The following is a 16,164-nucleotide window of genomic DNA, read 5'->3' on the forward strand; positions in this document are numbered from 1 at the left end:
CTGTTATTACATATTTAGTTTTCAGTGAAGCTGAAAGTAACTTCTACAGTGTGGTTCGGCAGGTTTTCTAACACTTTACTCCTACACCTTGACTTAGGAAAAGATGGCAAGGTTATTTCTCCAGGCTGGACAAATTCCCATAAAGGACAATATTTGGCAGACTTTTCAGGCTTTAAAATTCCTGCCTTCTCCTTCTTGATAGCCTTCCTCTTCCTCCTTCTCTTATTCCTCCTCATCCCCCCTTCATTTGTAATAGAGCAAAACCTTGACGTTACTACACATATCTCAGGTTAAACACCCCAATAGACTTTAGGTAGCACAAGCCTACTGAGAATTCTCAGCTATTCCTCCACAAGAGGTGTGCTGAAACACATGAACAGGCAAGGGAGATTCCTGTGCATCTTATTTAGTAGTCTGCAGTAGTTTTTGGCTGTGACCTAAATGGATAAAAATGAATCATGGCCATGTCTCTGATCTTGAAGGATGGATAAGAACTGACTGTTGACTACCTCTCCTCTCCAGGACTACCCCTTACTAAGATTACATTCAGATGATGGGTTTCCCAAAGTAAAGGTGGACTTCCTAACTGACATGGTTTCACCAGGATATTACAGGGAATTTTTATCTTCTGTAGAGGAGAAATTTCATTTAATAAAAAAAATAAATTATTTCTTTTTAATGAATATCTGTTGTCACTCTTCCTTATGAGTGAATCCCTCCCTTTCAACTTTTCTTATATTTACTTATCTATGTAACTGTAATATGCCCCCCCAAATGAATGTTTCTTGAGGCCAGGGGTATTTTTTTTTCATTTTTGTCTGCACAGAGAGCCAGCCCCTAACCCCATATGTCTTACACATAGCAGATACTTAATATCTGCATGTTGAATTGAATAGATTGAAACTGAATCAGTTCCTTTCATGGCACTCTCCCACAGATAATGAAACTCAAAAATTTTGTTACCATAATTCTGAAAATGTTAACATTAAAATCAAACAGTTCAGCATTGTTCAATTAGTTATTGTGTTTGGAGGCATTGCTGGACTGACTACTACAAAGATAGTAGCACATAGTCTTTACAATTCATATTATAGAATGAGAATTTGCAAAGTATGGCCCACAGACCATATCTGTCCAGACACATTTTTGTATGACCAGTGAACTAAGAATGATTTTTACATTTATAAATGAAGTTTTATTGTACTTAAAAGTATAAAAAACATTCTCAGCTAGTGGGTCAAACAAAACCTGATGGAGCGCCCTTTGGCTCTCAGGTCTTAGTTTATCAACCCTTGCTAGAAAAGACTACCAATTTATGATCACTAATGGCCATCGTCAATTATGCATAGTCATGTAACAGGTATGACTCTATGGAAATGTGTGGCAATAAAAATACTGAACCGGGAGTCAGGAAACAGAGGTTCTATTTCCTGGCGCTTTCATTAATTATTTATATGAACTTGAGTGAATCCTTTCCCTTCTTGAAGCCTCAGTTTCTTCATCTGTAAAATGCAAAGAATATACATTGAGAGTATAAAGGATCTTTAAAGGGCATTTAATTCAATTTTGTCATTTAAAAAATAAAATGATATGAAGAGTAGTGAAATTAACTTGTTCAAGGTAATATGGTGTGGAAATGCTCCTGACTCTAACGCATCTGTTTTCCATAACCTACCTTGTCCAGATGCACTGAACACAGAGGAAGCCTGTTTGTAGAAAAGAGTCAATCAGAACCCTGCAGTGAGCCAGAAGTCTTGGTTCACTCTCAGACACTTTCACAGTGTTCATTGGTTGACTTTGCTGAGCTATCCATCACAAACACTACTTGAAATAGTCTTAAAACACTCTTATGGTTAGTTTTTGTTTCCAAAAATCCTTAAACATGCTACTTCTGTGTTCTACCTATTCCTGTCCACTCTTCACTCCCAACTCCTCCCCAAACCAAACTTTTGTGGTTTGCCAATATAAATTGTTTGCACCTTTCACAGGCTGTGGGGGCTTTGTTCTGGATGTCTTCCTCACTCAGCATATTTATTTAATTATTGTCTCTTTTCATAAATAATTTTTTAGCTTAAGCGGGACTTCTCTGTATTTGAGGGATGGGCTTTTCATGCTTATCATTTTTGTGTAGTTGGCCAAACAATAGATAGCAAGTGAGGGGCAGGATTCAAACCACCATTCATTGTCTCTAAAGTCAATGCCCATTTCTACTGAATGATATTGCCTCCCCATAACTTAGGCTAGATGATGCTTAATGTCTCTTATAGCTCTGACATTCTTTGGGAGCAGCTATACATGGAGAAGAGCTATCTTTTTTCACAAGAAAACAGAAAATTTTCCTTTCATTTCCTCTGGTGTTCATTAGTCACAAAAGTGCTAAGTCAATCATCAAGCAACAAGGATATTAGCATTGTCCTGGGGGAAATGATTTTTTTTTAAAGAGCTCTAATACCTGGATCTTGTCCTCAAGAAGAAAATTGTTTTTTAGGGAGAAAAGCAAACACACATTGAATAAATAAAGGAAGAAAAAACTTGGATTAAGTGCTTAATTGTATGATGCATATGGTAAATGGTCTAGGGGGCTAGGAAAATATACAGAATTCCTGGAGCAAAGGTTTTTCATCTGACAGTCCTGGATCTCTAATATTGGTTCAAGTATAGAAGTCTATAAATTTGTATGAAAAAAGTTGACATATTTATTTTTACTAATATAATTTTTCTGACGTTGCCAGTTATCAGAAAACTTAGAGTTAGACTTCCAGGTAAACATGGCAGCAAGACTTGTCCTCTCCTCAGCACCCACTGATATAGACTACCTAAAAAGAGCAAAAAACCCAAATTCATAAGAATGAAGGGACTCTACAGCAGGGCACAGCATTGAAGGTATGTGGGATTTGGGCATTTCCACACTATAAGGGGGTGAAAAAGCTCCCACCAAAATACAAGCTGATCTACCTTCCCTAACCCCACCTATGGAGCCAGAGTCAGAGCCAGTGTGCGCCAGAATCAGCGAGTTAGTGAGTAAGGGGCACCTCTAGGTCCTTGGGAGCTGACTATGACCACCAAAGGCCTATCCCTGAGAGTACCTACACCTGAAACCACAGCAGGCTGAAGAGCGCAGACCGTGGGCATTTGTGGGAAGATAGCACAGAGAAGGGCAGCAAACAGCAGAAGTTGCAGAGATTTGAGAGCTTGCCTCAGGCAAAAACCTTGCTCTTTAACTCTATACACAGAGAGCCTGCCCATCTCACTCAGATTTCTGACTAAAGAGGGAAGGAAAAACCTCCACAGTGATGGCAAATCGTGCCCAGGAGCAACAACCTTCCTCCATTAAAAAAGAAAAAAAAACAAAATAAAACAAGAAGAGGGGGTTGGCCCTGGAAAATTTTTATGGAGGAAAAACTCAGGCTACAGAGGAAATAGAGGAAGAAATTCAAATAAACCTAAAACCTTCCAAAAAAATGGAAAATTTCTACAAGCTCTTGAAGAATTTAAATTAGAGCTTATCAAAAAGATAGAAGCCTTCTGGCAACAAAAGTGGGAAATAGTTCAAAGAGAAAAATAACAGTTTAAGGACAATAATTCCCAATTGGAGAAACAGTTGTGTAAAATGGAAATTTGAACCCTAGGATTCAATCCCCATAAGTCCTTGGTATTTCCCAGAATTCCCTATAATTTCACCTCAGTCTCCACCTGGGCGAGATCACAACTAGCATTTAACCTGGCAGTAATGCCTACCTCACACTCTCCTATACTCTTCAATGCTCTCTTCTCGGCCTTTGCAAGATGTAGTAAGTAAGTTTTGAATGGGCTAATCAGCCCCTAGGCATGTGGTTTCTTATTTTGAATTTTCTTTATTCCTTTATTTTCTAATAATCCTTAATAAACCTCTTAAAATATAATATTTTTATTACTAGAGACTAATTTAATTATTATAGCTGGAAGCCACAAAAAGCAGATTAGACCAAACTGAGAAGGAAAACCAGTCTTTAAAGACCAGAATTAGGCAATTGGAAGACAATAAACTTGCAAAACAGCAAGAATTAATAAAGCAAAGTCAAAGACTGACAAAATAGAAGAAAAATATAAAATATCTCACTGACAAGATGGCAGATCAGGAAAACAGAGCAAGGAGGGACAATTTGAGAATCACTGATCTACTTGAGAAGCCAGAAATAAACAGAAATCTTGATATCATACTATAAGAAATCATCCAAGGAAACTACCCTGATGTTCTTGAACAAGGGGGCAAAATAGACATTGAAAGAGTACATAGAACACCCTCTACACTAAATACTTAAAAGACAACTTCCAGGAATGTAATTGCCAAATTCCAGAGCTTTCAAGCTAAGGAGAAAATTCTACAAGAAGCCAAAAAGAGACAATTCAGATACCAAGGAGACCAATCAAGATCACACAAGACCTGGCAGTTTCCACACTAAAGAACCGCAAGGTTTGGAACATGATATTCAGAAAGGCAAGAGAATTGTGTCTTCAACCAAGGGTCACCTATCCATCAAAAATGACTATATACTTTCAGGAGAAAGTATGGGCATTCAACAAATAGAAGACTTCCAAGTATTTGTAAAGAAAAGACCAGAACTAAGTGGAAATTCTGATATCCAAACACAAAGATCAAGGTAAACAAGGTAAAGAAAAGGTAAACAAGATAGAGAGGGAAAGGGGGAAAATGTTTTTATTCAAACTTTCTTCTTTAAGGGCTACAATTAGATCAAATTATACATATATATGTTAATATATGGGGGAAATGTTATTTGTAACTCAAAAATTATATTCACTATTATAGTTATTAGACAAATCATTCACAGAAAGAGATTGGGGCATTAAGGGCTATAAGATGATATGCAAAAAAAAATAAAAAGGGAGTAAGGGAATCAAAGATGGCACCAAGAGATACTTGAAGAAATAAAATAAATAGGATAATCATTTTCACACAAAGATACACATGGGAAGGGGAGGGGAAGAATATGCTTATAAGAAGGCAAAGAAGAGAGTGCTAATAGGTAATACGTAAACTTTACTCTCAGTGAAATCAATTCTGAGAGGGATGAGCATCTAGATCCATTGGGGTATTGAATTTTATCTTATCCTACAGGGAAAGTGAGAAGGGAAAACTAAGGGGGTTAGGGGAGAGGGAGTACAAAAAAGGGAGGGAAAGGGATGGTGGAGGGAACTTAACAGATCCTAAAAAAACAAGAAGGGAACAAAAAAGGAGGGACCAGAAAGGGAAGCATATTAAGGGAGGGGATTAGGGGGACTGATTAAAAGTAAACCACTCATTTAAAAGGATATAGCAAAAGAAGAAATGGCAGAATTAGGAGAGGATATCAAAATGCTGGGGAATACACAAATCATAACTTTAAACTCACCCATAAAATGAAAACAAATAGGATAGTGGATTAGAATCCAAAATCATACCATATGTTGTCTACAAGAACACACTCGAGGCAGGTAGATATTCACAAGGTTAGAATTAAAGGTTGGAGAAAAACCTATTGGGACTCAACTGATAGAAAGAAGGCAGGAGTTACAATCATGATATCTGACAAAGCCAAAGTAAAAATAGATTGGATTAAAAGGGATAGGGAAGGTAAATACACCCTAAAAAAAGGGTGTATAGAGAATGAGGAAATATCAGTAATCAACTTTTATGCACCAAATGACATAGCATCCAAATTTCTAAAGGAGAAACTAGTGGAATTGAAGGAGAGGAAAAAAAAAGTAAAACTATACTAGTGGGAGACCTGAACCTACCATTATCAAATTTAGATAAATCAAATAAAAAATAAATAAGAAAGAGGTAAAAGATGTGAAACAATTAATAATTTCATTGAAGAAAATGACAATGATGAGACATCCTATCAAAATCTATGGGATGCAGCTAAAGCAGTACTCAGGGGAAAATTTGTATCCTTGAGTTCATATATGAACAAATTAGGGAGGGCAGAGGTCAATGAATTGGACATGCAAATCAAAAAACATGAAAGCAAACAAATTAAAAATCTCCAGAAGAAAATTAAATTAGAGATCCTAAAAATTAAGGGATAAATTAATAAAATTGAAAGTGAAAAACTATTGAACTAATAAATAAGACCAGACGCTGGTATTTTGAAAAAAAACAAACAAAATAGAAAAAGTACTAGTCAATCTAATAAAAAAGGAAAGAAGGAAACCAAATTAATAGTATCATAGATGAAAGGGGAGACCTCACCTCCAATGAAGAGGAAATTAAGGCAATCGTTAAAAACTATTTTGCCCAATTATATTGCAATGAATATGCCAATCTAGGAGATATGGATGAATATTTACAAAAATATAAATTGCCTAGCTTAACAGAAGAAGAAATAGAATACCTAAATAACCCCATATCAGAAAAAGAAATTGAACAAGCTATCAAAGAAATCCCTATGAAAAAATCCCCAGGGCCTGATGGATTCACAAGTGAATTCTATCAAACATTTAAAAATGAAAAAAGCTAATCCCAATATTATACAAACTATTTGACATGAGAAGCAAAGAGGGAGTTCTACCAAATTCCTTTCATGACACAAATATGGTACTGATTCCAAAGCCAGGCAGGTCAAAAATGGAGATCTAAAACTATAGACCAACCTCCTTAATGAACATAGTTGAAAAAATCTTAAATAGGATACTAGCAAAAAGACTCCAGCAAGTCATCATGAGGGTTATTCACTATGATCAGGTGGGATTTATACCAGGAATGCAAGGATGGTTCAATATTAGGAATACCATCCACAAAATTGACCATATCAACAAGGAAACCAACAGAAATCACATGATTATCTCAATAGATGCAGAAAAAGCTTTTTACAAAGTACAACACTCATTCCTATTGAAAACACTAGAAAGTATAGGAATAGAATCATCTTTCCTAAAAATAATAAACATTATTTATCTAAAACCATTAACCAACACATCATCTGCAATGGGAATACACTAGATGCATTCCCAATAAGATCAGGAGTGAAACAAGGATGCCCATTATGACTGCTATTATTTAACATTGTACTAGAAGCACTAGCTGTAGCAATTAGAGAAGAAAAAGAAATTGAAGGTATTAAAAATTGCAACTAACAGACCAAGCTATCACTCTTTGAGGATGATGTGATGGTCTACTTAAAGAATCCTAGAGAATCACCTAAAAAAACTAGTGGAAATAATCAACAACTTAGCAAAGTTGCAGGTTACAAAATAAACCCACATAACTCATGAGCATTTCTATGTATCTCCAACAAATCTCAGCAGCAAGAATTATAAAGAGAAATTCCATTTAAAATCACCTCAGACAGTATAAAATACTTAGGAATCTATCTGCCAAGACAAACACAGGAACTATATGAACACAACTACAAAACACTTTCCACATAATTAAAACTAGATCTAAACAATTGGAAAAACATTAATTGCTCATGGGTAGGACAAGGTAACATGATAATAATGACCATCCTACCCAAACTTATTTACTTATTTAGTGCCATACCTATCTAACTACCAAAGAACATTTTTTTACTGAATTAGAAAAAACCAAAACAAAGTTCATTTGTAAGAACAAAAGATCAAGGGTATCCAGGGAAATAATGAAAAAGAATGCAAAGGAAGGTGGCCTTGCAGTCCCAGATCTCAAACTATACTATAAAGCAGTGGTCATCAAAGCAATATGATACTGATTAAGAGACAGAAAGGAGGATCAGTGGAATAGACGGGTTAAGTGACCTCAGCAAGACAGTCTATGACAAGCCCAAAGATCCCAGCTTTTGGGACAAAAATCCCCTATTTGATAAAAACTTCTGGGAAAATTGGAAGACAGTGTGGAAGAGATTAGGTTTGGATCAACACCTCATACCCTACACCAAGATAAACTCAGAATGGGTGAATGACTTGAACACAAAGAAGGAAACTATAAGCAAATTAGGTGAACAAAGAATAGTATACATGTCAGACCTTTGGGAAACTGAAGATTTTAAAACCAAGCAAGACTTAGAAAAAGTCACAAAATGTAAAATCAATAATTTTGATTACATCAAATTAAAATGTTTTCATACAAACAAAACCAATGCAACCAAAATTAGAAAGGAAGTAACAGATTGGGAAGCAATCTTCATAATGAAAACCTCTGACAAAGTTCTAATTACTCAAATTTACAAATAGCTAAATCAATTGTACAAAAAATCAAGCCATTCTCCAATTGATAAATGGGCAAGGGACATGCAGAGGCAATTTTCAGTTAATGAAATCAAAACTATTAATAAACAGCTGGAAATGTATTCTAAATCTCTTATAATGAGAGAGATGCAAATCAAAACAACTCTGAGGTATCACCTCACACATAGCAGATTGGCTAACATGACAGTAAAGGAAAATAATGAATGCTGGAGGTGATGTGCCAAAGTGGGGACATTAATGTGATGCTGGTAGAGTTGTGAATTGATCCAACCATTCTGGAGGACAATTTGGAACTATGCCAAAAGGGCACTAAAAGACTGTCTGCCCTTTGATCCAGCCATAACACTGCTGGGTTTGTACCCCAAAGAGATAATAAGAAAAAAGACTTGTGCAAGAATATTCATAGCTGCACTCTTTGTGGTGGCAAAATTTGGAAAATGAGGGGATGCCCTTCAATTGGGGAATGGCTGAACAAATTGTGGTTCATGTTGGTGATGGAATACTATTGTGCTCAAAGGAATAATAAAGTGGAGGAATTCCATGGAGACTGGAACAACCTCCAGGAAGTGATGCAGAGCGAAAGGAGCAGAACCAGAACATTGTACACAGAGACTGATACACTGTGGTATAATTGAATGTAATGGACTTCTTTTCTCCATTAGTGGCAATGCAGTGATCCTGAACAACCCAGAGGAATCTACAAGAAAAACCACTATCCACATTCAGAGGAAAACCTGTGGGAGTAGAAACACCAAAGAAAAAATAACTGCTTGATCACATGGGTTGAGGGGGATATGATTGGGGATATAAACCCTAAGGGAATATCCTAGTGTAAATGTCAGCAGCATAGAAATAGGTTCTGATCAAGGACACAAGTAATACCCAAAGAAATTGCTCATCAGCTTCTGGGAGGGTGGGTGGAGAGGAGGGAGGGAAATAATGTGAATATTGTAACCAAGGAACAATGTTTGAATTTGACCAAATAAAATTAAAAAAAAAATTAAGGCAAAAATAAAAAGAAAACTTAGAGTTAAAAGGCTACTGCATCTACTCCCATCATTGTATATATAAGGAAACTCTGCACAGGGAGACTGAATGACTTGCCCATGATTACATAGCTTATAAAGGTAGTGTCTGAGGTAGGATCTGAACTCAGGTCTTTCTGACTTCAGGCCCAGATTCCTATCCACTAAATTGTGGTAGCCTTCAGGTCCTCTAATATTCTAACCATGACTCTTTGTTCTGTACCATTGTCCCAGAGTGCTGATGGTTCTTCTCATTTTCTAGCCTTCCACTTTAACTACCCACTGACATTTAACTAGGAGCTGTCCTTTGTCCCGAAACATATTATGAAACATGTCCTTTACATTCTATCCCTCTGCAAGGACTACATTTTTTTAAAACTAATACAAGGTGCTTAACATGCTCAGAGCTAACAGAATAGAAAATCCTTTAGATTTGTGGTTTTATACTTTGCTATTCTAAAATTTTCTACTTTGTTGAACAGTCCATGGAAGAAATGTATTTGCCATGGTGCAGTTCACCAAGGCTAATTTCTATTGTTAGCATCTTTCAATGTGGTTTCCCCCATGGAGAGCTTTTTCTTCATCCCCTCCCATCTACTCTCCATAGGCCCAGGGCAGTTTTAGAGATTTGACATTGAGATGTCTTGAAAGGGTTGTTTATAACTGAAATGATTCCTCTCTATTTCTTTTTCATCACTGTTTGCTTCTATGGTACATCATTGTGAATATAAAGCCATATTGGATTAAAAAAGTTTTCTTTCTTATTTTCCATGTCTGGTACTAGGATTTCATATACTAAAGAACAAAGGAATAAGAAGATTGGGATGCTATGTGTGAAGTCACAGCAATATGGACCTGGAACTAGAAGAAACCTCAGAGGCCATCTAGTCCAGCCTTTTCATTTTACTACTGAGGAAACTGAGGCCTAGCAAGCTGAAGTGACTTTCCCAACATATTGTGGCAGAGGTGTTATTTGAACCCAAGGCTACTAACTTCAGGATCAGCATTCTTTATCAAAATTCCTATAGGAATGCTTCAGCATGGTGTCATCTCTCCAAAGCTGTTGGCTGAGCACAAGCTGGGGCAGGCCTTATCAAGATGAAAAGGATTTCAGACTGGTTCCAGGGTGGACTATGGTCAAATGCTCAACCTTGTTAAAGTTTAGATTGGCTCAGAAGGTTGGCTACTAGATAATGAAATTCTCAGCAACTCATTGAACTGTCTACCTGGGCAAAGAGGAGTAGGTATCTGCTTTGGTGGAGGTAATACTCACAGCAATGAAATCACAAACTTCTTCTACACTAAAGAATGACATCTCCCAAACTGAAGAAGGTTAAATTAGTCTCATTTAAATTAGTTAAATTAGCTAAAAAATACTTGTGTAGTTTTTATAAAAACTTAAATATGTACCTTTTACAGGCAGTACCTCATGGCTGGAATACATTCCTTTCTCACCTGTGCCTCTATAAATCCTTAGTTTTCCACAAGGCTCAATCCAAATTTTACTTTTTACATGAAACTTACCCTGATTTTCCCTTTCACTATCTCCCTTAGTCCTACTAATCAATTCCTTTTTGTGACGCTTTCTTTATACCAGAAAAGTCTAAATGTTTTCCGTTTCTTTTATGGGATGTTATAGTACCTTATTGTAATATCTGGGTTAAATATTTGGACATAGATGATATGTTCTGAGTTTCTGATTTTTTTTCTATTTCTGTGACTTCCACAAAACTCCCCTAAAATTCCCATTTAACTTCTTAGGGTGATCCATGATACAATAAGGAAAGTCCAGATGTGGAAGAGATACCTGTACTTATCTGTGTTTGTGTTGTTTCTCCCCCACTAACATGGAAGCTCCTTGAAGGCAGGTAGTATTTATTTTCTTTTTCATTTTTTGTCTTTATTTTTCTATGGTCCAGCCCAGTGCCTTGCACATAGTAGGCACTTAATAAATGAATTTAATTAAATCAAGAAAATACAAGCCAATGAGCTATCTGTGGTAATGGCACAAAATAAATATGAATAAATGAAATGTAGAAATTACTTTCAAATATAATTTGTTTCACAGTTTCAAGTTTCTCTTTAATCTGTTTTTACTTATGAAGCCAAGTATTCAGATTTGAACTGTAATGTCATTATCTGCTAGAAGTAGAAACAAAACAAATAATAAACTTTCCAAAAGGTGAGAAATTATAGAAGAAAAGTTCATGAATTTTATGTAACTGAAAGATCTGATGTTCCTAAATAATCGAGATTTAACAATATAGAAGAAAATCATAGAAAATATAAGAAAGGATTAAGGTATACAAACTGGGAGAGTACAGGATAATATGTAGGAGTTGGATTTTGAAGGCTAACATCAATAAAAATTGTTTTTAAATCTGAGGTTGATTTAGAGTGATTGCTGAGCCCTTTTGGTCATAACTTTCAAAAGACAGCATTTAAGGCTTTCAAAAGACAGTATTTAAGAAAAGAAAGAAAAAAGAAAAGAGAAGTTGATCCATTCCTTAGATCCATATACCCAATATGGAGAGGGTTTTTTTAAAAGATCTGAATTTAAGAACACTTTGGAAGACCAAGCAAATAAAGGGCCTGTTTGTTGTTATTCAGTTGTGGCTTTTCTTGGCAAAGTTACTGGATTGGCTTGCCATTTCATTTCCTTCTCCAGTTCATTTTACAGATAAAGAACTGAGGTAAACAGAGTTAAGTGACTTGCCCAGGGTCACACAGCCAGTAAGTGTCTGAGGCTAGATTTAACCTCATGAAGATGAGTTTTCCTGATTCAGAGCCCAGTTAGTGCTCTACCTACTAGCTGTGCAAAAGGCTTGTTAGAAGTATATAGAATAAGATTGTCTGTCAAAATTGTTAATTTATTACAAACTATTATCTTAAAAGGGACTTTTATAATTCTTGCAGTTTAATTCTCTCCTAAGAATGCTTAATATACTACAAATTGGATCTCAATGTACACATTTGAAGTATGATCAGAGAGCATGGAATCCCCAATTTGGGGGAAATAGACAAGGATTAAAAAAGGAAAGAAAAAATAAAAATGTCTACAATTAACTTTAAACACAAGCAAATTCATTAGGATAAAATATCTGGAACAATAGTTAAAAGTCCCTGCTTTCTGGATATTAATGGGAGAGGTGTAGTTAGCTGGCTTAAGCAGCTGGCCTAGAGTCATAAAAACTCCTTTTTCTGAGTTAAAATCCAGATTCAGATATTTACTGGCCAGGTGACCTGGGCAAGTCAGAAAACTCTATTTGCCTCAGTTTCCTAACCTATAAAATGGGCTGGAAAAGGAAATGTCAAACCACTCTCATATCTTTGCCAAAAAAAAAAAAACAAAAAAAAACACCTCAAGTGGGGTCACAAAGAGTTGGACCTGACTGAAACAGCTAAATAATAATGGTACATTATATTTGTTGCTATTGTCATTGAAAAAGTTCACATGATAAAAATGACTACTTGAAACATAAAAATCAAAGAAAATACTTTTTGTTCCTACTCTAAATATTTTTTAAATTCTATTTATAACAAAAGGAGAGAAAGAATAGACTTTTAGAGTGTTATGTCCTATTAAGTTCTGTCTGGCTAAGTCCTATTTGTTCATTGTGAGACTGTTACAGATATGTTACATCATAGGAAGAGAAGACTGATACTGTTTGATTCCATACCCACCCTCATTTTCATTTTGCTTGTTCTATTATTCATCTCTGACATTGATTCAGTTAATTAAATGGCAAAAATACAGACAGCAATGAAAAATTTGTTGGAGGGAAGGGTGGTTGGTAAGTCATTCATGTTGAGATTGGCTTAAAAGCTTTAAATACTTCTAACTACATACTACTCTTATCCATCTACTTTATTAAAAACTTAATGATTGCATATGGCCCATCTTCAACACACACACAAAAAGAAAGAGAAAAGATTTTCAATAAGCCAAACAAAATATCTTGATCTCTAGTTAATATCTATCTGCCCAGTGTTAGAGAAGCATATGCTGGCTAAGCCTCTTATTTCTTATTACATTTGCTTTCAGTGAATAATACTTCATAAATATTCTTCAAATAACGTTATTCTATGTTTTGACACATCTGTGATATGTGAGCATGGGTATATTGAGAGAGATTCCTTCCAACTATAAAATTATAGCATTCTCTGAAATAATCCTTTTTTAACTTCCTTATACAAGTAAAATCATCTAAGTTACTGTGGGAGGTTGTATTTTGTGTGGCATTATGAATAGCTCTTTCCTATTATCATTTCCAGTTCTCTATGTCCCTTCCAGTTTCAGTGTCCCTGTATTTCAGTGTCCCTGTCTTCCTTTCCAGTTCCTCCTCCATCACCCACCCCCATTTTTTGGGTAGCATAATTACATATCCTCAAGTTACTCTCTCCCCTTGGTTTTCCCCCTTCTATCTCCCAAGTTAAAAAAAAAAAGAAACAAATGTTAAGTTGCAAACTATTCCTAAATCATAAGGGCAAGCATGGTAGTTGGCATTGAAAATAATTTATTCCTGAGATTATTCCCCTCATCAGGCATATGATTTTTCTTATCCTTAAAAAAATCCTTTAAGAATATTTGACTTATTACAAATTTGGTTAATATGTCTATTTTTACAACAAAAGTCAGTCACAAATGGCATGGGGGTCAGCCAAATGAAAATTCTTACTAAGGATTTGGGAATAAGGCTGAAAACTGAGGTTATGATGAACTTTTAATTCATTTAAGAAAAGAAAATCCTACTAGGCTCCATATTTTGGATGAATATTTATCCCACACTCCCCTATTTAAGGCTCCCAAACAGTTTCCTTTTCCCCTAAAATATATACCTACCTTTTGTCACTGGATGGTTTGATGCTGTCCTTTTAATCCACACAGTTTGTAACATCAGAGAGGGTGAAATTTTGAACTAAAGGACCAACCGGGAAAGAAGGCTGATCCATGTCTGCGTTCTGTCGGTTTCCTTCATCCTCTCCTTTGAGGGAGGCGGCACTTAAATCTATTCCACTCTCTGCTTTTGTGTTCCTTTCACCTTGCTTTCTCCCCTGCCCTTTCTCCTGTAGGTGCCATAAAGCTATGGGCCCTTTGTACTGTCCATGACAGCTGTCAACAGAAATGAGCCAGCCTGGCCTCTTTCCTTGCCAGTTTTATACAGCCTCCTCCTAACTCTTCAATCCATTCTTATTTCCAGCGGAGAGTGTAAAATTCTGAATTTCATTCATGCCTAACTCTGTCTCCAAAGAAGAACTATAGGGAAAACCAGAAATTGCATGATTCTACTCTCACTGAAAACTTCGTGACTGGGTTCCGGGCAGCAAGAGCCAAGTACAGCCCCAATCGGGAAAATCACAATTCCACTAAGGGAAAAACCCGGGATTTTCCAGAGACCTGCCAGAATGGGGTTTAAAAGGGCGCTTTGGGGCAGCTATGCTTTCATTTGAGCTAAGAAGCTGAGGAAAAAAGCTGCAGTAGCCCGCCCCGCGCGTCGGATGCCAGTAGGAAAGTAAGCAGGCATGGACAGAGGCAGGAGACTGGTTTGGTTGGGTGTCTGGTTTCGGGATCGGATATTGCGCTAGGAGAAGACGATGGTCTTCAAGGTAAATCAAATACTAGACTAGAGGCTAACCCTGCTGAGGGGGCGGGGGCGCTCAAGGCTCCCTCCCGGCAGAAGGAGCAGGCTGCAGGAGGGCGCAGCTTCCAGCCTGTCCTTTGCTGCCCTCCCGGGGAGGCGCGGCCCCAGGTGCAAGAGGCTGCACCTCGCATGCACACCCGCCTGTAGAGCTTGCGGGCGAGAAGGGGGGAGAGGCTAGACTGTCAGAGAGTGCAAAGTGCGAGGTGGGGGCAGCGAAAGAAAATCATAGCGTAGGGGTTGCGCAGAGCTGCCCGGCGACCCCAGGTGCATGGGACGCAGTACCTGTCACGCTTACCATGGAACATGGTCTGCGTGCTCTGCAGTAGCCAGCTGCGGTCATGTTGGCGGCAGCAGAGTCTCATGGCCCATGGTGGCTGCCTGCCTCCGCCTCCGCCTCCTCCTCCGCCGAGGTTCACGGGAGTGTGCACTGGGCCAGACGGGCTCAACAGCTGGCTTGTCTCACCAACGCCGCGCCCGCCGCTTCATCCATCCCCGGGGGGCGGTGCACGCCACAAGCGGGCTTCGGGCTTCGCTTGCTTTTTCCGTGACTTCCGTGTGCCGGGCCAGCGGTCTACTTTCAGTTTCTACTTGGGGCTTGTTCTGAGGGAGTAAACTTCGGGTTCATCCTTAGGACGCCTTTCTCCTGACCCGCTCCCTTCTCTCTTACACTCTCCCCTCTCTTGCACCAAGAGTCTTTCCCGCGTGGCCCGAGCAACTTCTGGCGTCTTTCCAAGCGACTAACGCAAGGAGAAATTATTGACATTGGAAAGTGATGGCTCCGTTATGAATCAGAGCGATCCGGGTCAATCTTTCCAGATGACCTCTATCACATGAAATGCTAGGAGGCTATGGACTTAAGGTATCTATTTTCCCTGTGACCAAGGAAACTATTTTCACAGCATGCAAGGGTGGGATCCCAAGTGGTAGCGACATCAACTTTACCAAAGCTGATGCTTTGGGAATTCCCAAGCTTTCCAGTAAAAAGGGAAGGTTGGGTAGAATTGCATGACTGAAACTGGTTACACCCTCTTCTCCCAACCCTTAAACTATATCACATTTTATGCTGAGTTCTGTATGTGGATCCACTAATTTAGTTCTAGTGGTTTAGAAAGAGTTTGGTCTCATCTAAAATATATGAGTATCTTTGGACCAAGACTCTTAGTCCAAAATAAAGTGAAGAATAGAGGCAACTCTCTCAAATATAAATTTATCTGAATTAATTTTAATTAAATAGCTGGAATATTTCTTCTTCTTTGACTATTGAAGCTCTTTAATATTACCTACATTTCCAA

At 37.5% G+C, this 16,164-nt stretch overlaps 1 protein-coding gene across 1 annotated transcript in view; it reads right to left on the reverse strand.

The window, feature by feature from the left end:
• Nucleotides 1-15,354, reverse strand: part of IL7 (interleukin 7) — a 50,778-nt gene extending 35,424 nt beyond the window's left edge. The window contains exon 1 of the mRNA XM_007486920.3: nt 15,168-15,354. Within this exon, the coding sequence (XP_007486982.1) occupies nt 15,168-15,234 (67 nt within the window). The 5' untranslated portion in view covers nt 15,235-15,354. The remainder of the gene's footprint in view (nt 1-15,167) is intronic.
• Nucleotides 15,355-16,164: the final 810 nt, after the last annotated feature.

The sequence above is a fragment of the Monodelphis domestica genome, chromosome 3, assembly GCF_027887165.1.
Source record: "Monodelphis domestica isolate mMonDom1 chromosome 3, mMonDom1.pri, whole genome shotgun sequence".
Lineage (NCBI taxonomy): Eukaryota > Metazoa > Chordata > Mammalia > Didelphimorphia > Didelphidae > Monodelphis > Monodelphis domestica.